Below are 21,879 nucleotides of genomic sequence, written 5' to 3'. Positions count from 1 at the left end.
ACATTTCAGTATGGGCCTCAGGTGCTCTCCTCAAAGTCTCTCATTCTCAGATGATCTATCACTGAACTAGGAAACACATTTTCACTAACAGAAATACACATTTATGCTGTTTGCACAGATTCACAGTTACATTCTGCTAACATAGAGCATAGCAGTGGGTTTAAAATCCAAGCAGAGCTCCTCTGTGTACTCCTACCAATCCTCACAAAGTGTAATTAAGAAAATACTCGAGGCTAAGAAGCTGTTCTTATGCTTGATCTTTTGATGGATCAATTGTTGTCAATCTGTGGGACTGGGTTTGCTTAGGCATAATCTGAAAACACTTATGCTTCTTTTTGCTGTGACTTTGGCTGTTTTCAAAGCAGAGCCTCGCAAATCTGCAGCAGTTCAGACTTGTATGTGTCAACACTGGTCCCTGAGAACAATCCCATTCTTGAGAAAAAAACGGGCCTATGGATCGGCTGCTGCGGAATGGCGTACTATGTGTTTGACTAATCATAATTAATAATTATTTTAAATCATGTCTTCTTGGAAAGACCTGTCCTTGACTGGGACTTGCAGAACTTTTAGATGCAGGTCCTGTGAACATTGTTGAGCTTTTTTTTGCAGAAGAATCCACTGTAGACACAATACAAAAGGTATTGTAGAACTTTCTAAATACAAACGGACTGCAGAAAAGTGACTGTGCAGGCATCTGGACTGGTGAGTACAAGGCAATAAAAGACTATGCCAACCAAAATATTTTTGTAAGAATACTCTATAAAGGAGTAACTCACAGTCTGCTTTCCAAGGATGTCCATTCTGTGATACTCAGAAAACTGGCCTAGGATGCAAAGATGCTTCAACAAGTATTATCCAGGAAGCATCTTCAAGCAATGGAACGCGATTCCATCTTGCTTTTGGGGGAACTTTTTGTAGAATGACATAAATATTTGTTGCGTTTTCAAAACTCAAAATAGGATAGATAAGAACTCAACAGGGGCGATTTCTTTAATAATTTAATTAAACTGCTTTTAAGATCTCCAGTTTCAAACTCTGTGGAGAAAAAAAAATGTCACAAGAACTTAGTGCCTCAAACATCAGTACCAGCTCTCATTTATTTCAGCTATCAGAACCCTACCACAACAGGCTAAGTCTGACACCTGAAACTCCACCTAAATTACACACAGCTGCTTACAGGCAAATTACAATATGTCCAAATGGTACTGTTAGGTAAGTAGATCGAGTAGACAGTTTTATGAAAGGGCAACCGCCTGTAAAAAGCCGCATTTTTTAAATACAGCAGTGCAAAATGCTACTGTCTTTTCATGGTAAGAATGCTTTACCTTTTTTTCTAAGTGGGGTCAGAGACCCTTTGAAGCGCTTTAGTTTTCCGAGGTTTTATATTTACATATTTTTTGTTTCAATTTGTTGCCCTTCTGCATGCGTGACAGTCTGAAGTTGCAGCCCATTTTCTGAGAATGAAACTTAAAGGCATGTTGGAAGCTAAATATGTGTATTTTTCTCTCTTGAGGAATGCGAGAACAAAAAAAGGTTGCAATAGCCTTCAGCTATTGGCGGCCATGCTTGCCAAAGCCGATAGTCTGGCGCTAATCGCCACATCCTTTAAAGTCAAAATTGGGGAAATCTCGGTCACAACACATAACTTAAATGTTAGCATGGTTGGAAAACCCTGCGCCGTTCAGCCAGACTACAAACAAGCCAGCCAAAAAAAAGCCACAAGTCCCGTGCCAGGGAAGCAATTAAAAACTCTGCTCGTGTGCGAGTTGTGACTGTGGGCCAAGAGGTATCTCATTCGATCCACTTCGTTGAGCAATTCTTGGCAGAAGCACTATCTTAGAAAATGCTGGATGATCATATAAGTGAGCAGAACTACTTTTGGGTGCCAAAAGTTTCACTAAGCATCATAACTCGGGATGCAAAGGCAAGTCTAATGGTTTTTGAGAGGTCACTGAGTCATCATAAGCTATCCAGATAAGGCGCTCTCAGCAGGAACCATTGATTTGTGCAGACTCTTATGCTTGATGCAGCTCAAACTGGCCTGGCTTTGTTTAATGTAGGAGTTTTGGGTGACTCTTACTCTCTACACTACCTCCATGTCACATCAGAAAAACATTCTTCTCAATAGATGGCGTCTTTGTTGCACCATTCAGAGTCGCTCCAAAACAAAACCAGCAACACATGACATTATGTTCTACGTGGCATGTCAAAATGGCATCCAGTGGAAATGACCTCTGGATATTGTCCAGCACCCTGACATGACACAATGTATTACCATTATTATGCGCAGAAGTGGTCTGAGCCTGTCAGGGAGGTCGGAGCAATCTAATTGCTGCTAGAGCTTAAGCATAAACCTGCATGGACTGAATCTGCAGTACAGGCCAGTCTGATAATGGTTCCTTTGTTGCTCTAATCAGTCTCCAGTGACAGACACTCATGAAACCAGAAAAAAGAACAGCTGCATCAGCACTTGTGTTAAATTGCTGACCTGCGAAGAGGTCCAATGATGCTTTAATTTTATCCCAATTTCCTGGTATTGCTTGCTAGAAGAGGTGCCCACACTCGACAGTGTCACAAGATTTGGGTTTATCTATCCTAACGTACACACATTGATTCACCAGTTCACGGGATCCCTGGAAGGGCATACAGCACTGCTTCAAGAAACAACCTTTGTCTGCCACGTGTCAGACAAGGTCTCTGCTGTTGCCTTTCATTCACATTACAATGCCAGACAAGTCGCCCCCACTCATAGTGGCACCCCCCTCTTTTTATAAAACCGAGGGGAAACACAATAGGCCCTATTGTGGCTGGAAGAAAAGAATGCAGGCTTCCCATGCAGCCTTAGATCCATGGGTAGCTTTGGCTGTCCACTGGAGCATGCATCCACAGAGGGTTTGTTTTGTCTTCTAAAGGGGACAGGGGCACAAACCCAGCTTTCCCACTGTGGTAGACCAAGAGCTCCAACTTCAACCAATAGAATAAATTAATTTTTGCAAGTCATTGAGGCTGAGGTCTATTGTAACCAAAGAATATTGATAACTTTGTCTTCCCTTTTTCTGATGACCAGGGGTGTAGATACCGGTAATAAACTAAGAGCAGTGGCACTAAGACCCAGGAGTGTGAATAGTCCTCTGCAGCATAATTATGTTTGTCTTTTACTATCCGAAAGGAGGTGGGTCAGATGGGCTCATTATCTGTTTTTGCATTAGGGCCCATGGCACACTTGCTACACCACTGCCTTTAAACAGACGCCTCCCCGCCCCATCTGAGGGGCTGGGGGTGTGGTGTTTACAACCCGGGACCACCATGGCCCTTGACTCGGTCTGGCAACGTGCTGACCAGTGGTGACTTTCCTTCCGCCCTGCCTCGCGAGATGCAGGATGGGGCGAGGTGCGGAAGTCCAAAGTCGCGCTGGAAGCACATCACTTCTGCCTGCTGCTGCCGGAATGACCAGGGGTATTTAGGTGACTCTGCCTTTGTGGAGCAGAGCAGAACAACACCAATTAACCCACCCAATCAGCCCTATGTTTAGCTAGTGGGATCGTGAATCCTAAATTCACCTATAGTCAGCAGAGGGGTCCTCCAAAGCAGATTTTCCAGAACAGCACCAAGGGTATGGTCCAGCTACCCTGAACCAACTAGAGGTTGTACACACCAGCTTAGGGGCTAGAGCACACAGATCACTGGGGTGGGCACGAGGCTTAAGCTCCTGGCCTCCTCATCGCAGCCCCTCAGGCAGCCTAGAGTTTGGAGGGCAGTGCCCAGCATGAGGACAATGGACAGTGAGGTGGGACCGCCCCCCCATGGATGCAGGTGGTTTCACCTGTGTGGTTCAATGGTGTTTGGAATTGCAGAACGTCTCTGGTGTTGTTGGGGGGGTTCAGGAATCCAGATGTTGCACTGTTTTTATTATGTAATTTTTCCTTTCTCATAAATAACTAATTCTTTATGATGTGTTGCAATGGTTTGACATAAATATGTTTTCATAAGTAGGTTTCTCGCATGAGTATTTTGTCTTTTCATTTGAGTACTTTGCATGACTGTAATAAAACTGTTCCACCCAAGTTCAGGATTTCAGTACTTTCTGCTGGTGCCTCATGTGGGTTGTGTTGGGGGATGGCCCAAACTGTGGGGTATCTGGGTCCTATTACCACCTCAGCACCAGCCAGGCATGTGCAAAGCCTGATGCCTGTAAATGCAACAAAGAAGCAAGCTCAGATGAAGTGTGTAATTGCAAACAAGACATGAGGTCAAGATGTGAAAACATCACTTTTGCGACATATAGAGTACTGGGGTAGAAAACAGAACCAGAAATGTTCCCTGAAGCATTATAAAGATTGAGAACCCTAAGCAAGATTTTTGAAGAACTCAATGTAACTTTAGACCCCTGACATGATGTTGATCACACTCAACACGGCCCCTGTTTCCACAGGGCTATTCACCCACTTAAGCTGTCAAATGTTATACGTTTGCTTTCGCTATATGTTTGTTAAGATCTGCCCCAGTGTCTCTATATGACAGATGACTTGTAAAATAAGAACTAATCAATATTCAATGCTATGTAATGCGATGAATGTGACACTGTGGCTTTTTGTACTGCAATATCCACTTCATGTACCTAGCGTAACGTCTGTAGTTTTTGTGTTATGCCAGTATAGAAAAGAAAAACTGATAAAGGCCTACTGGGGAGGGGGAGATTGAAGAGTTTCTGGCAACCATAACCTTAACAAAAGGAGGTCGAATCCTTCCCCAAGTTTAAAATCACAGAGCCCGAATTTAAAATCTCCCAGAGCATGCACACATCCCTATAAGTGAGAGAATACAGCCCGCTGAAAGTCTGAGCCACGCGTGTGAGTGAAATAGTGGGATTTGCTTGGTCTTTTTTTAGAATGATTTGAGTTCACTTGATTCTCTGACTAATGTAAACCATTAAGCAATTCGTGAAGCTTCACTGGAATGGTGATTGTAAAAGAAGGAGGTGTATGCCAGGTAAAAAGATGTACTGTACGGGTATAAGAGCACAGACGTACATGATGTGTAGTGATTCAAGGGCCAAGAAGAAGATGACATTCAATTTACAGCTCTGGCTCCAGCCGACGATGCCAACTGGGGCGGAGCAAGCTAGCGCGGCTACAGTGGCATTGGCAGCCCCTCCCCTAGGAAAGGCTGTTTCACATTCAGTTCTCATGATGACATCTACCGACTGAGTGGGAAGCGGCATTCTGGTGGGCAGGAGGAAATGGCTGTGTGTATTTTAGTAACAAAGGCAGTGTCAGGCGCTCGCCCCATGTTTAGTGGAGGAGAGATAGCACCTGCGTCATGTGCACAGAGGAAATCTAGAATTATCAGAGTCAGAAAAAGTCACAGAATGGGAACTAGCTAAATATGTATATGTAAGGCACGCAAGCCTGTGTGCAAGACAGCCCTGGACTTTCTATTCTTTTTTTAGTGCATTAACACTACCAAAACAAAAAACGCACTCACACCGAGAGCTCAATCAACATTCAGAAAGTGTGTGTATGGAAACCTAGTCCTTAGTTGTGTAAGGATAGTTTGTAATTAATGAGGTTGCTTTTTTGCCTGAGATGTAACTTTGTTAAAAGAGGCCCGCTGGTCTGGAAAAATGGCAGTATTGTATTTTTCCTCATTACAGACAGTCTGTGTCTGATATTAAACACTGAATGACACGTACAAGTTTTCTCCCTATCCGATACCTATCCAATGCATATCCACGTAGGTAGCATATTTAACCCAACACATATTTTTCAAATTTCAGAAGCCCTGTCCACCTGTTTCCAAAGCCAAGAGACTGCAAAGAGTTTGATCACTTGTTTCTTCTCAACAGAGGGCTCCACTAGAGAGCTGAATTCCACCTGAAAGCTCCCAAGATTGATACCAGATCAACACGATGGACGACAGGACAGAGGAGAAAGAGAATGCTGAAAACTCTACCTGATTCACAGGGGCACTGTAGAGAAGTCACTTCCCCCAAACCTTCTTCCTTGAAATATTCAAACGGTACCTGGAAAGTTTTCAAGGACGAGTGCCAATTTTTTGATTAAATTTGCTCAAGGCAGAACAGAAAATTGTGCAACAGGTTCAGCAAATCATAACTCGTCAATGGGCAGCAGACGTCCAGCTCCTTAAATCCTACCCTACATGAGGCTGGGCCTAGACGAGGACAGCCAACATCCCTGCAGTGTGCCAAGACACAGTCAACAACAACAACAAATCCACACCGTGAAGTGTGGACAGCAAGTCTCAGGGCACAGCTTGGTCAGTAAGATTGGAGGTGAGCTTCAGATTTTACAAAATGACACCAGAATATTATGTTAAAATACACTGTAAGACAAAAAGGGTGCATAAGAGGAGCATTAGAGGAGCTAAAGGGACAGTGGAAAGGGAGACAAATGCAGATTGGTAGGGGTACTAAGTCAGAGGAAACACTATTTTGAAAAGTAACCAACATTTTTTAAGACTTTAAAACAGAGAGGGAGAAAGTGTGTGTAGGTTTTTGTCTGTGTGTATGTAAATATTCCTGATGAAATCTGACAGACACCTCAGCATACCCGCATGAAAGGATCTGTACCCAACTATTTAACAGAAAATACATTTATTAGTGGGAGTAATACACCAAACGCTCCCTCCCTCCCCCGGGAGGCTACACCCCTGGGCATGTTTTGTTCCTTGGGGCTTCTTGGATCCTCTGACAGGTAACTGAATGAGGGAGGATCCATGGCGACTGCTCCTTGTTCTTGGCACTGATCTGGAGGCATGAGGTCGTTCTGAAAGATTACTGTCCTTATTTTCAGAAACAGATGCCAAGCAGCTCTACTGGCAGCTGGACGCGCACATCTGACAGTTACCACTGAGCCTGCACCACGTGTGGGGTGCCAAAAACAGAGGATTCTACTTCGGCAAGGGCCTTTTTCTCTTCTATTTGTCAAGAATTTAGTGGGCTCACTTTATCTTGCCCATTCATGTATTGTAAGGCGAACTGCACGATCCTAAAAACTATACATAGCTGAATTAAGAACAGGACTAAAATATGGCTGGTAGTTGGATTTGTAAAATGGTATGACCCTGTACTCCACAGGATAACTAACATAAATGTCTTCCTTTTTTTTAAATTAGTTGGAAAACTACTGCATATCATGTTTATCAATGTGGATCATTTTGTATAGCCTATATTAAGAGAGTTTATGATACAAAAAGAAGTAAATGTTGTTATCTTACTTTTTAATTTTTAAAAAATATTTCCCCAAAATCAAAATGGGGGGATTTCTTAAATTAATTTATTTAGCAAATGCTTTAAAAAACTTTATCCTGGACAGTAACACAACCTGAATCAGTCCTTTGGGATGGCAACTACATGATCACAATATATTTTTTTGAAAATACTACTGGCAAATCCAACCGGTCTGCTGCTGTCTGACAGTCTTTTGGCTTTGTAGGTGTTCGTCTTTTTTTGTCTTGTTTTTTAATATAAAACATTCTTGTGGTAGCTTCCAGGGCCTCACCAATATTTAAGAACAGAGCAAAACAGTTTTTGGTCTAAAAAATCCCTTTGCTGTAGTAGTTTTTTACACTGGATGAACTTAGATATATAGTTGGATAGATACATATAAATATATATGATACATTTGCTAACTCAAGAGGACTTGGTTAAGGCCAGAACTAAAACTGAGCATACTTTCATTTTCTTTAAAAGGCCCTGGTCACATTGCTCACTGAAAGACAACCTAAAATGTTTCCTATCGACCAAGCAGCAAAAAGACGGGAAATGTGCAGAATGGTTCTGGAATGTAAGACTTGTCGAGGATGGAATGCCAACAGTTTCCAGTGAGAGGATTAATGGGCAAACAATGGTGGCAGTTTGCCTTTATGTCCCTCGGCATGTTTCTTAGAAATGCGGCACAGGACAAAGTACAGCCAAACAGGGTTTCAGCTGCAGTGTATCAGACACATGCAGCCTGCCATCTGGGGTTGGCTTCCAGCTGTAAGATGGTGTACACTTACTGATTATGGCATCTATCTGTGGGGTACCCCTATTCTGCATCGGCGTTTGCTCGAATTGGCTAGTACAAAAATGCAATTACTATAAGGGACGGTTGCAATGGCTTTCCGTGCAAATGCACTGCACCAATGAAATGTTTATGGTATGTTCCTACAGATTTGTATGGCTTGAATTCTGCAAGTCTGATTTTGTTTTTAATTGGATAATCTGCAATGTGGGTGTGGATAATGGGGTGCTTTTGTATGTATGGTTAGTGATGATCTGTCTATCTATCTATCTATCTATCTGTAATATTTGACGTGTGTATCTGGGGTCTTTACAAATGAAGGCAGAAACATTGTGTCTGTATTAGTCCGTGCAAAGCCGGGCACAAGCCTGTGTCTGAGGTATTTGAGCAATGGTGTGCTGTCTTGGTCTGCTGTATGCATTTAATCACACTAGCTGTGCGGTGCTGTGTGTGTTGCTTATTTTTTTCCCAGTGCACAATGTAACTTTTCCAGCTGTACGTCCTACAAGATGTATTTTGGTTCCACCGCTGTCACGATTAAAACCCTCTATTCTAGTTATGCAACATTAATTACGATCAAAATGTTATTAATACATTACCGTTATTTTTATTTTGCTTCCGGAAATACAGAAACACACTCTGGCAATGCCGCAGCAAATGTAGGCCGGGCCAGCCTTCTGTGCCGAGGCTTCGCAGAGAACAGCTAATCCTCCGTGTTAATTAACAAGATAGTGGCATTGGCCCAAAAATATATATTTTTAAATTGCACACAGAACATTTGGGCAGTAGTGGCTTATTCATACTTTTGGGTAAATATTCTATTTACAGAATCATGCAGGCCGGGTTCAACTAATTGGAAAAACATGTTTTGAATTTATTTCTTAATATGTTTTTTTCAAAGTCGGTTTCATGGGAAGGACCCTAATGCAAATTCCTAACCAAAAATTGAATTGAGGGCCTCCCCTCCTGAAATAAAAAGTACCGAGTTTCCCTTTTTATTTTGCTAATTTTTTGGCCTTTTTGTTTTACCGAGGCGGAGGATACACACAGTTGCTTGTTTGTGGGGCAATGTGCCACTCAATAAAAGAAAGACCCTGAAAATGTCAGACCTTATTCCAAAACAAATGTGACGCTATTTGTAAAATAACTGGCAAAACAAAGGCAACGAAACAAAAGCCGAAAAAAACGCTGGCAGGGAAATAACAGAGGTACCATTCTTTTAGAATGCTAGACTTCTTGGTCTTTTCAGGGCGCACATCCACTTAAGCCTCTGAATGCACGGTGCGTTTCACAGGAGGACGACAAAACCTGCACTAAAACAATATTTGACGATCATGACAATGATAGGACTTTTTTTGGGGAAAAAGAAAAGGAGTCCATGGAATGAATAGATGTTAAAGCATGCCTACGCGCACTCTCTCTCGCTACAGAGCATTTAGTGTGCGATTATCCAAAAACTTTCTAATGTACCCACTGCAATGCGGATGCCAAACAACGAATCAAAGGCATTCAGCAACCAGACAAAGAGGGTCTGATGCCAACCTCGGTGCCACTGGCAACCATTATTGGCATCAAGCAGACTCTGCCTTTCTCTCCCTTGCTCTGCTTCTCTTCCTCTCTCTCTCTCTTGGCACGTAACAAACAAAATGGCGGTTCTTGTAGCAACAACGGCACGCAGCAAAAAAATGCTGCAGTCAGAGACTCAGATACCATTAAAAAGTTGCCTCACAATTAGGCTCGGCCAACACTAAACCGTATAAAGACGCAGGTGGTTTGTGGTTCGTGGTTCAAATCTGTTCCTCTGAAGTCGATGTTTGAAATCAATTATTAGGTTTAAAAGGTGGTACTAAAGTGGTGGAGAACGACACAGGCCACATTCTGATGCCCCACTAAAGAAAGGCTGTTTATTCCACAGTCAATTGTTTGGCACATTTTGCCATACCTTGTTAAGTGAGACTCAAATATTACTTGGCTCTGAAAAAAATAAATTAAAAAAAGTCTTTATAGTTGACCACACCAGAGATCTCGTGAGTTTGAAAGGACTATAGGACTACACCCTAAAAACGAGAATAGCTGCCTCCAGTATCAGGAGGGAATACCCAATGAATGTCAATCAGTACACTAAAGGGGAGAGGAAGGAAATGGCTGATCTCAGGACTGAAGGTGGGTGCGCATTTGGCAAGGGGAGTGATGAAAGTGCATAGGAAGAGAAAGATATTGAAAAAATAAGGCCATTGGACTTTAAAAGCCTTTGCTGTATCTGATGTTAAGAGTAGATCAAGTGATTATTAGTATTTGTTATTCAAATAATTGTCAATATATAGCTTTTCAGTTCGCACTGCAATGCGGAAACCAACCAACGAATCACAGGCCGCCTTGAAAAACAAAGACGGTCTGATGCCAACACAAGTGGCATTGGCAACCATCATTGGCACTCATGCAATTCTTCGTGCTTTTCTTCTTGCTGCTGAAAAGCTTCTGCATGTCACATTCACCCAAAGGCACTCCATTTGTGATACATTATGTATTTAGTTACGCCCGCTTCTCATGCACCTCATTTTGCACAGCTGAATACAACACAAATCAGAATAATCAGAATTTAAAGCTCTGATGATGTGAAAAATGTGTCTTTGGTGTAATGTAATGTAATAAGAAATAAATAGCTCGTGCTTCAAAAAACTCTGCCCTGTTTTCTGACTTTTGAAAGGATATAGTCAGCAAGTCCATTTTACCGTGTATGTCAGAATATTCGTAACCAAAATACTGGGTGTCATAAAGATCCCGGATTAACTTTTGTTTCCAAAAATATCGCTCCGATGGGTGTATTATTTTCTTCTGTAAATCAAGTGGGCAATTTTATTACAAATGATACTTAGGGCACAATATTTATGTCAGACAATATTTAGGCCACAGCATTGTGAAACCTTAGCCTATGGTAAAGACATAATATGTACGTTTTCTGTGGCTTTCTTTCAGATTACAGAAAGCTTAAAATAACTTAAGTGTTTCGGTTTGATGTGCATCCTGTAAGAATATCCACATGAATATAGACCTGCACAATGTCTTTGTCTTCTACAGTTCCTATAGGTGTTTTTCTGCATCAGCTCTATTGTGTTTATCACCAGTTTCCCTTCAGATTTAGATGCAATGTTTTAATACAAGAAAATTCTTCTTAAACATTGTGGTCCTAAGCAAATATAAGCTAAAATGTTGAAACTACTGGCCAAGATGAGAATGGCACAATAAAAAAGTTCTTGCATAAGAAGGAAAACACTGGTTGTTCTTTTTATTGATTTCAAGCGAAGTGTTCATATGAATGAAATGCACAACAGACTTAGGGTCTGATTACGACCTTGCCAGAGGGGATTACCCCTTCACAAACGTGACGGATATCCCACCCGCCATATTACAAATTCCATTTTATCCTATGAAACTTGTAATATGGCTGATCTTACATTTTCCCATACAATGCTGGCACTCTGGTACTTCTCTCCGGCAATTGTGATCAAATAGGACTATTTATGCCCTTGTTTCACTAATAACTTGTAAGGGTCACACTTTGCTATAGCTGCTGTCTCAACTGTTTGTATAGCACCAGCTATAATACAATATTTACAGCAAGACTGGTAGAGAAAAATATCATGGAATACAGAGCACTTCAGTAAATGAATGCACAGGTAAGTCACTAACAACACATGTTGGGCTGTGGACAAATCAAAATGGTCTTCCAACAAAGACTAGAATGAATGCACAGAATTCATATTTAATAAAGATGTTGCATTTTCACTGGAGATTGCAGGTATTCTGCCCCCTGACAATGTTTAATCTTTAATTATAAGTCACTATGTTTTTCACAGCCATCTTCATTTTCTTGAGTAAGTGGTGGGAAAGAAATTACCTTTTTCCTATTTACTAAATAATAATATTTTTATTCACACATAAATTATTGGTGCTGTGCAATAACAACTATCAGAACTACATGTGAATGTTATTGGAACTTATATATATTCAGAACTATCTCATCATTCACATGTCCTGTTTGAGTTACTTGCGGTCTACTGATAAGTCTTTCTATGGCAGAGAAGTTGCATGCCAGAAAGAAGTCAAGAGAGGACGTGAAACAGGGAAACAGGTTGGGTGTGCCTTATTAGCCATATGATAGTTGGCAAATGGAGAAGCGTACAAATTATAACTCACTAATTCTACAAGTGTCAGTGAGTCTAAAGATTTTAAACATTACCAGTGACTAGATTCATTTCATATTATTATTTCGGTCTACTATTTTATTTTACATGTGCAGAAAAAAGGATACAAGCAAACCGATTAACTTAATCAATTAATTTTTTTTAAAATCGAAATATTTTTGACGTTTTCAAAACAAGATCGAAACTGCCATCTCCTGAATGAGGTGGAAACATCCAAGGAAAACATTCATGAAAAACTGAGCGGGAAGGTTGGCTTTCATAACTGCGCTTCACAAACCAGAAGATGACTGGCCACTATGTACCCCGCGCTTGCTTAGATATTGGATTTCCTAATAAGGTGGTCCAAAAGTATATTTGTGAATGTTCTTTAATGATAGGCAAGCCATTAGAACCTTTGGGTTAACTGGCAGACAGTGGAGCCTTCACAAAAATGTGGGATCTGACTTGCTGTGAGGTTATCTCTTATTTCAAGTAAACAACAGAAGCTGTTTCAGGATTCTTTCAGGGTGACTTGGGGCTGTTCGAGCAATTAATAAATATTAAACCAACTCAGCTTCTCCTAATAGGCATTTGAACCCTGAAGATGATAATGCACGTAAAAAAAACTGTCCAGTTCCATCCATGGCATTTCTATAGTACCAATGGGTATCCAGGCACTGCAATCAGACCAACAAAAGTGTATTAATTTAAAAAGGCCCAGTCTTGCACCTCTTCTTAAAACATGATAAATCACTTTTCCTCCAACTTCTCTGAGCGATCATTCCACAATCAGGCCTCTCGAGAATGTGGAACATTTTACCACCAAGTGGACATTTATGAAAAGAGGGAACCACCATCAGGCCTTTGTCCACTGATCTTAGTAATCTGCCTGGATCATAGGCACCATGGTGCTATGGATCATAATAAAGGTCTGGGAGGAGGTGGCCTTGGGGCCTTGGACGCAACTGACTCTTGTGTGAGAACTTACACCCCAGTCAATACAGTAAGCCCTTGAGAGTTGTCTTGATTTTAGGCAGATTTGATGGTTGTAGACCAACATGAACCTATTTTTTGCTTATAGCAGTATTAATGTTCAATCTTGTTTGTTGAAAAATAAAAAGGTATTGTAAGAAAAGATGATACTGCCAAGGAAAGTAGTTAACATGCACAAAAGAAATTAAATTAGTGACCATCGTTCAGAATGTTAAAATGCAACCTGACGAAATAGAGCACAGCCTGACCTGGGGTCGACTAGAAAGTGCCTAGAAGCCTTTAAAAAGTTTAATATGCAAGTGTTTATTCACAGTGAACCTGTAGTGTACCTGGTTTTAATGCTGCACAAATACATATATCAGATGTTCTTTCATGTTTAGCATCGATGCATTGCCACCGATTCACTGTATTACTCGGTATCTGTCCTTGTATTTGCATTATTGAGTGTTTTTAGTGTACATGTACACCCTGAGGCTTCTTGGCACTAATTGGCGAAAAAAGCAGCATACAGCCTTATCACGATGGCCCTCACAAGTGGCAGGTTCTCTATACTGGGCCTAATGGCCATAGACAGGGAATTCTAGACTGTATACCTTGCACAGTCAACTGCTTTCTCAATGCTGTTAAGAGTTATTTGTTAAAGGTGTATGACGTTGGTTGCTTTATTGTGCACTGGGTTAAGTAAAAAATTCAACATCAGCTTGTGCGAAGATTTGTCCCTCGTTCCAGCACCCTCAGAAAATTGCTTTCTTTTTTCCATTAGATCGTTATATGGATCCGTAGGGTTGCGCATTTGTTTGGTACTACATTTTTGAATATTTTGAATACGCTGTATGAGCGCTTTGTGGTGTGGACACAAACGGCCTTGGCAGAGTGTTGCTAGGGTACCATGTGAGCTATGTATCAGTCATTAACTCATTTGTGAGATATCATATATCTATATATTTAGTTATCGCCCTGCAAAAAGCGAGCTCATGCAGGACCAGTATGCTTTAAGGCGGCGCTTTTCTCTGCAGCACAGATATTATTTCCCGTGCTCCAATCATGGCAGCCTTGACAACTTTTTTAATGTCAGTACCATGATGCTGTTTATTACCAGGTGGAAACGTGCCCTCCTTGATATCTGCAGAGAGGCTAAATGAAAATGCACTATTTGTTCTAAAATATACAAAAAGGAGCTAAGTAGATATAGTCAAACATGTTACTTATAAAAAACAAGCATTTTGTAATTATTCTAGCCAAGACAGACGGTACACATACACATATTAAACGGTAATGTCTAGCCCTGCCTTTGAAATCGAGCAAGACACAGTGATGTAAAAAGATGGAAAAATATATATATTTTATGAATTCCAACAGTCACGTTTATTAAAAGGTTGTGGACACCCACATTAGACTGTTAAAACTATTAATGTATTAAATCAAACAAAGTTGCATTTTGGGATAAGCAGAAAAGTTATTATCGCCCATTCAGGTAGTACTCATTGGTTAATCTTCACTTTACACTAAGATCTTTGTGGCACACATTTTAATCCAATAAGCCTCCTCACGGTGTCGCACCAAGCTGTTGTTTCACGGGCAAGGTCACTGTTAAGATAGAAAGAGTTGCTTACCAGAGTATTTGGTGGGTAACTTACTGAGTCCTGTGTCTGCAAAAAATCTCACAACTCAAGGCCACTTCAGTGATAGCACAAGGAGAACAAAGAAACTGTAGCAATGGCTTTGTCAGTGGCTTGGCAATGAATGAGGGGTCAAGTCATTGGCTCACTGCTAGGCCATCTGCTCAAAGGCAGGTCAAGCTTCTGCTGCCTGACAGTAAGTACAACTGAGGGAAGGTTAAAATGGCCACTTAGATTCTTGTCACTGGCACTTTCATGGTCTCCTGTACATTTGCTGCTCGATCCACTAAAAACAGCATCACTCTGGATGCTCATTGACACTGCTTGGCAGGCTCCTCTGTGTGTCCAAGAATTCACTTGACATGAAAACTAAACTGTGTACAGAGCAATTGCTGGTGAGCTCATCGAATGAGGGTTGAGGCCCACGTCTGGGCCAAAAGCAGAACATTTGTTTTGGCGAGGGCCTATTTCAATCAAATTCTTAATATATTTATCAGGCTTTGTAATCGGTGGAGGGGGGGGAGTAAGTTGCCAGATCTGCTCCATTCTGACACTAGTAGTATCTTAAACTTTACTGAATAGTAATGTACATAAAGAAAAGCGGCAGCATTTTATGTGTTCGTAAGTATCTATTTCTCCTGCCGGTGGAATTGCGAAGGCATGGAGCATGACGTTTAGAGTCATTCACAGACAATAACTTACAATCCAAAACATGAGTGAGGGATATATCACATAAAACAAAAATACATTTTTTTTAAATCACGCCTGCTTTAAGAGAACCCGACTTAAACATCAGCATGCCCTTTGACCTTCGGTGTAGGAGACCTAGAGCTAAGGCTGAATATTGACACTATTAAAACAGAAGGGTGTATCACGAGGACAAAAGATAAAATACAGCAAAGAGAACAAAAATGGGAATGGCTGGATTTAACTATCTAGAGGCGAGCAGACAAAAGAAAGATAACTCATATTCTTAGGTACTAAAAGAGGTTACAACTTCTCATAAGCATTAATTAGGTTTCTAACAACAACAGCCTCGATGTTCTAAATGTATGTTTTTGAATAAAAAATAAATGGCTGCTGTTCTAACTCACAATTAACTGAAAAGCGCAGAAAACACACAAAGAACTTGGTCTCAGTTCATTTCCGGCATCTAGATTTAACCAATATCGCTTTGTATTCTAAAGGTCTTCTATGCCATTTTTTGTTTGGTAATGGATATATATGCACTTGAATGCACTAACATTTATAATGGCTTAATTTTGAAGGAGATTTCTCCATTTAGTGTTTCTCAGTTTCTTTTGTACTTAAACCAAAGTAAATTTCAGCTTCGTTTTCAAAATGGCTGCTGCAAGTGTGTGCTAACACTACAAAGTTGCAATATGTCCTGCAATGCTGAAATTAGGGATCAATCTAGAAATATATTTTATTATGAGAGAAATGTATTTACAATCTGGAGTTATCTATTGCACAATCATATCTATTCCAAACAATGGCAGTTTTCAAACTATATAAACAATTTAACATTAAATACATTTCTAAGATTTGTAAAAAAAATAGGGCAAAGTCCTCATTGTGTGATTATCATGTGAACAATGTGCTCTATGGGTAATTATAAAAATCATTATATAATATCAAGAAACTTACCCATGAACTATCTCATTCCATGTCGCTTAGTAATTAAAATTACTAACCATCCATCACAGGCCTTTTATGTATCAGCGGTATGATAAATTGGACAAACATGTTTCTTTCTCTCTTTCAAACAAACACATGCTGTGTCATGCACTTATAAGAAAATGTATATCTAGGTATAGTCAAATACATAAATTACTACATTTTGTGTACCATTGAGTGGAGATCATGTGTGCACTGTGATATGCCACTGTGTCGCTCATGGCATTAAGTATTGGTGGTATAACAGTTTCTAACAATTTGGCTCATCTGAAGAACTTAATCTATTTCTTTTTTTGTTTATTAACTTTTGGAAACCCAAATGTAATAATGTGTAGTTAAATTTGCATTCACTCATTATGCAAAATAAAACACACATCTACAGCATCCAAAGTGAAAATTTACTGAGGTACAGAACGCTTGATTACACAGTGTGACTCACAACTCAAATTGGGTTGATAAATTACCGTTCTGTAAACACACTGGCATTGTATGAAGTATATGTAAGTAAAGTACAAAAATGCTAGTGACTAAATGTAAACAAGTACACACACATACCGACTTATTTTCTTAGTTAAAGTTTGTGCCTACAGTTCAGAAAACGTACACTAAAGGTAGTCAGCAGAACATCATATGGAAATCATTGGTATTTTTTTATAGAAAGCATGCAGGTTTCGTGATGTTTTAAACTACCTTTAAGTCACTTAATTCACTATGTGTTAAATGTGATAACACATCTGATTTGTACGTCCTGAAAGACATTTTCATAGACTTAGCCATTTTAAAAGACAAAAATTAAGAAAAGAGGAGGGCAACAGTATGATCTTACCTTGATCCTGCACGTAGTATGCCAGAAACAAATCAAGCTCTTTGACCGATACTGTTATGTGGTGTGGTTGGACGCAAAGTGTGGGGTTTGTGCAGTGTGGGGACTTCACAAGCCGCTCCCCATCCGTACTTTCCAAGGGTATGCCTTTGAAGAGGATGACCATGACTAGATCCAGCCGCCAGACCTTGTCGGCCTGTCGCAGACAGTCGATCCGCCTGATCTTACCCTTTTGGTCAGGGTTGGACAGCACGCAGCAAGGGTGCTTCTTCCCTGTGACCGTCAGTACAAAATCCTCCCGGTATTCTTGGCGGATGTCTTTGCGGAGTTTGGCCAGCAGCCTGGATGCCCACTTCTGCTTGATCTCGGGCTTCTCACTCAGTAGTTCGTCCTTCACTGCTCTCTCCTCATCCTTGGACATCCGCTTCTCATGCTTCTTGAAGTACTTGCGTTTTCTTGCCTGGAGGTTGAACCAAGTGTAGGCGATGGCACGCACATGTGGAAGGAGCGCCTCGATGAAAGGATGAAATTCATCCTGGAGAGTAATGGGGGGAAAAAAAAGCACAAACCAAAAGTCAATTTTGTTTCAAATTAAGTCAGCACATTTGGGCAATGCTTCGAAAACATTACATAAATTCCAGCAAATATTTATCTGAATATGAGCGAAGTATCCTTAAGTAGACCATTTATGGCTGATCAATTAAAGACATTAATGTGGACATCCTAGTTTTCCTCAAATCCACTGCGTGGAAACAGAAATGAGACTTTATTGTGGATGCCTGAGACATTCCATGCAAAGAAGCCTGAGCAACACAATGAATATACCATGCTTTTAGATTAATTAGCTATTCAGAACTGGCAGGAAGTACCATTCTGTTTTCTGCAAAAGAAGATGTTGAGGCTTAGAACATCGAAGCTGAAGAACTTAAAGGACAGGAGTGAATACCACAGCTTGTTTCTCCTCTGGGTGGCACAGAAGCCCAAAGCCCCTTACGTGCTGAGGGTAGTGCCACATGGTTCCCGCTTCTGAAACACGCTCGCAACAACAGCGGGTGTAGAGAGCATGCGCCATTTTCACTCGGTCCACTTTCTTATCGAACGTCCAGCATTCCTTTCCTTAAGCAGGCCCATTCCTTCACTGGTAACTACAGAAACCGGTGCACAGCAAGAGGGGCTTTTCACAGTATCCAGCTCAGAGCCCAAAATGCCTCTTACAGAAGATCTAACACCACTTCGATTATATTATTTCTTCCTTTCCCTTTGGGAGAAATGGAAACCACCAAAGAAATTACAGTTGTCTCCTTCTCTGCCACTCCAAGTTTGAGATCCAAGTCCCAGTAATGTCAGTTAAGGGGAACCTGCAGCATAAGTGTGGCAATTGTTATAACCTTCTAAAAGAATTTGTTTTGGCGGACAAGGTAAGATGGTAGTTTGGTGCGTAGTGTGCATTCTTTGTGCTCCTACAGTCTGTAGGAGGGTGACTTTAGAAGTGCTCCAGTGGGCAAACGCAACTTTTTTTTGCAAGTCCTCTAGTTTAATATCTGGAAGGAGATCCTTTATGTGCTCTGCTGCCCAACCTGCAGTTTTGCATTTGCTAAATACCTTTAGTTGTCTCTAACACAGAGAGCTAGGTTGATGTCTGTATTTTGCTCCCGCCTGATACGCTTAACGATCAAACCACTGTAAGGATTTTTGCTCTGGTTGTATCTTTTCTAACGGCTGCCTTCACAGCACCATAAACACATTTCCCTATCATAAGCCTACCGCTCAGCTAGATACTCAGTGTTCTTAGTGACTTGTGTGAATGACAAACTGCAAAGAAGAAGACCACTCCCTGGCTGATTTCAGTTTTGCAACTGGTGCTGTGAATATGACTAGAGCCCTTTGTACACCAGGCGTCATCTATGAAAATAAAAGGGACTCAGGGCACTGATGCTGTTACTTTTGAAACTGATGTTTACAGCACAAGCTGAACATATTTATATTATATGATTGTGCACTCCTGGCCTTTTTCTCAAGGAATGGCTTGCTTTGTTGCTTACACATTACAAAATGTTGCCAATAGCATACATTTAATGGTTTAGAACAGAATAGGCCTCGGTGGGCATCGCAAGCCTTTATAATTTTGTATCCAACTGTTAACCATTCTTGCAATATTAGCAGCCTATCCCAACTCTCCCCATAGCTCTTAATCACTGGGTCGTCACAAAGACACACTGGGAGGCTAACAGTCTCACGCAAGGTACACTTCATGCTTTGCACAGCAGAACAGCATTGTATGCACAAGTGGCAAAAAACACACTCTGCAGACAACAAGAAAAAAAATCACAATTTTGAGTAACCCTACAGGAGAATGAGTGAATACTTTTAGGCATGAAGCTGAATAAAGTGTCAACTAGTAGACTGCCCAGCAGAGATGGGAACAATTCCTCTACTATGCTTGCTCACTAAACTAGGCCGAGCAAGGGGTTAAACCACAATCTGTTCTTTGTGTGGGAAGCCTGGCCTGCTTTGAGCAACCACAGCCCATGATAAGACTTCCCTATCTTTGGAACCTTTTGCATGCCAAGCTCTTGGACTGCATTTTCACTTTGCAATAATCATAGATTTTGTTGTCCCTGAGACGGCATTTTGGCGGAGAGCGTTTCCAATAAAATAGTTTGGCTTCCACGCGTGTCGATTCAAACTGTTCTCCATAATCTTTTTCTTTTTTCCCAGTGGTGTACAGTCCCCGCTACTTTACAGAAAAACACACTTCCATTTGCCCTTTGGAAATTAACCAAATGCTGCAGTTTTCATAAATGTTTAGAAATACTTCACTCACTTTTCCATGTCACTGAGAGACTGTTTATAAGCTATTCATCGCTTAATGTAAATATAGCTAATATTGAAATTTTCTCTTATACAGTAGCAGCAACACTGGAGTGACAAACTGTACAGAGCCTGCAATGAGAAGTTTCTCAAACTGTTAGTACAATTCACATACCATGACTGCGCAGCGCAGGAGTGTAAGTATACTGTACGCACGCCGTTAATGTACAGTAAGCAGCTATTACTCCGAGAACTATGGCACTGCAAAATATTTTCTACACTTCTGCGTATGTGTATCAAATTCCTTTAGATTATGTCACTTGACAAACAAAGGTCTATAGTGAAACTGCTGCAGAGCCGATACCTTTTGTTACCTACGTAAGCCGTTGGCCAGTCCAGCCTACACTGTGTCGGAGAGGTTCGCGCAGCCCAGAAAATCACTTTTTTCGTAAGTACACTTTTTTTTTTTTAGAAGGGATAATAATAGGTTACCACTGTAAAAAAAATACCCTAGGCAATCAGTGAAGACATCTTTGGTTTCCACTTTAACTACACTTTTGTGCATTTCTCTGCTAGTAGTAAATTAAACTACCAAATATGAGATAGCACTGCAAGATAATGAAAGGTTTTGTCATTCTCAAATGTAGTCATTTGAAAATACTTTTTTTAAGTGTATGTTTTAAGCTACCAGACATTTCGTTTTTCTTCTCTTATTTTGACCTGCTAAATACTGTAAACCACTGTATGAAAACACAGAAACTGTATGTGGCAGTATCAGTCAGGCATTTAGAAATGTCTTGTGGTGGAACTGTCTCACGCGTCAGATGGGCAGGAGTGCCAGCCGATGGCTTATCTGTAAGTTATCAGCATAGAACAGGAAAAAAGCACACTGTGCACCAGGTCCTTAGAGACCAGGAAGTGACTTCACAGTCAGTGCCTGAACCCCACAACCGCGAGTCATAGTGCTTTACAAATCCCTGAGATATGGACTACGCAAAGTACCTCCACATTCCTTTTTTAATGTAATATTTATGTTTTTACACCACTGTCTTGAGCTTGCTCGCAGTAACCTATGTTTAGCAAGAGCCCACTAACTTATACACAAATTGACAAATTATAAAAGGACATGGATTTATGAGGTAATGTCCTTTGTCAAAATACATATTTTCTTGTGTTTCCTTGGAACTTTGGATATGTAGAAGAACTGATCTGCAATTTATTTAGATCACAAGTCTCCTGTTATTTTTACTTTTGGTGGCTTTGCCCAACCTGGGAAGGGAAAGCCTTTCAAAGGCCCCAGAATCTTGTGCATGATTGGCAAAACTCTGGAGAAGGCCTAATTTAGAGGTAAGGGAGATGATTACATTCTAAGTTAAAAGGAAGGGCAATCGAAATAGACGTTTTACTACAATCACAGGGCTGTATAAATTAACCCACAGGGTTCAAAAGTATATCACTAATGAATGCAGTAACGTTCATTCCGTGAGAGCGCTCTCTTACGACTTTAGAGAAAGGAACAGAAAAAAGAGAGAAACGAAGAAAGACTGGCCTTAAAAGTTCAATTGAGAAACAGTAAAAAAACACAGGAAGGCGGACGGTAACAGACAAAGAAAAAGACAGATATCAAAGAAAAGAGAAGAAGGAACAGTTTACAAGATAGAAGGCCAAAGGGGAGGGGAAAGTCAACAAGAAAGGGAGCAAACTGAACATGTGCGAGAGAAAGTTGCATAGTACTGCATTCAAGCAAC

At 40.7% G+C, this 21,879-nt stretch overlaps 1 protein-coding gene across 8 annotated transcripts in view; it reads right to left on the bottom strand.

Moving 5' to 3' along the window:
• Positions 1–21,879, bottom strand: part of NFIB (nuclear factor I B) — a 362,435-nt gene that overhangs the window by 323,618 nt on the left and 16,938 nt on the right. For all 8 annotated transcript variants that reach the window (XM_069238881.1, XM_069238864.1, XM_069238898.1 and 5 more), the window contains exon 2: positions 17,324–17,855. In XM_069238881.1, the coding sequence (XP_069094982.1) occupies positions 17,324–17,855 (532 nt within the window). The remainder of the gene's footprint in view (positions 1–17,323; positions 17,856–21,879) is intronic.

This window comes from Pleurodeles waltl, chromosome 1_2 (assembly GCF_031143425.1).
Source record: "Pleurodeles waltl isolate 20211129_DDA chromosome 1_2, aPleWal1.hap1.20221129, whole genome shotgun sequence".
NCBI lineage: Eukaryota > Metazoa > Chordata > Amphibia > Caudata > Salamandridae > Pleurodeles > Pleurodeles waltl.
Note: the sequence above shows the minus strand (reverse complement) of the source record. Positions and strands in the feature narration are given on the sequence as shown.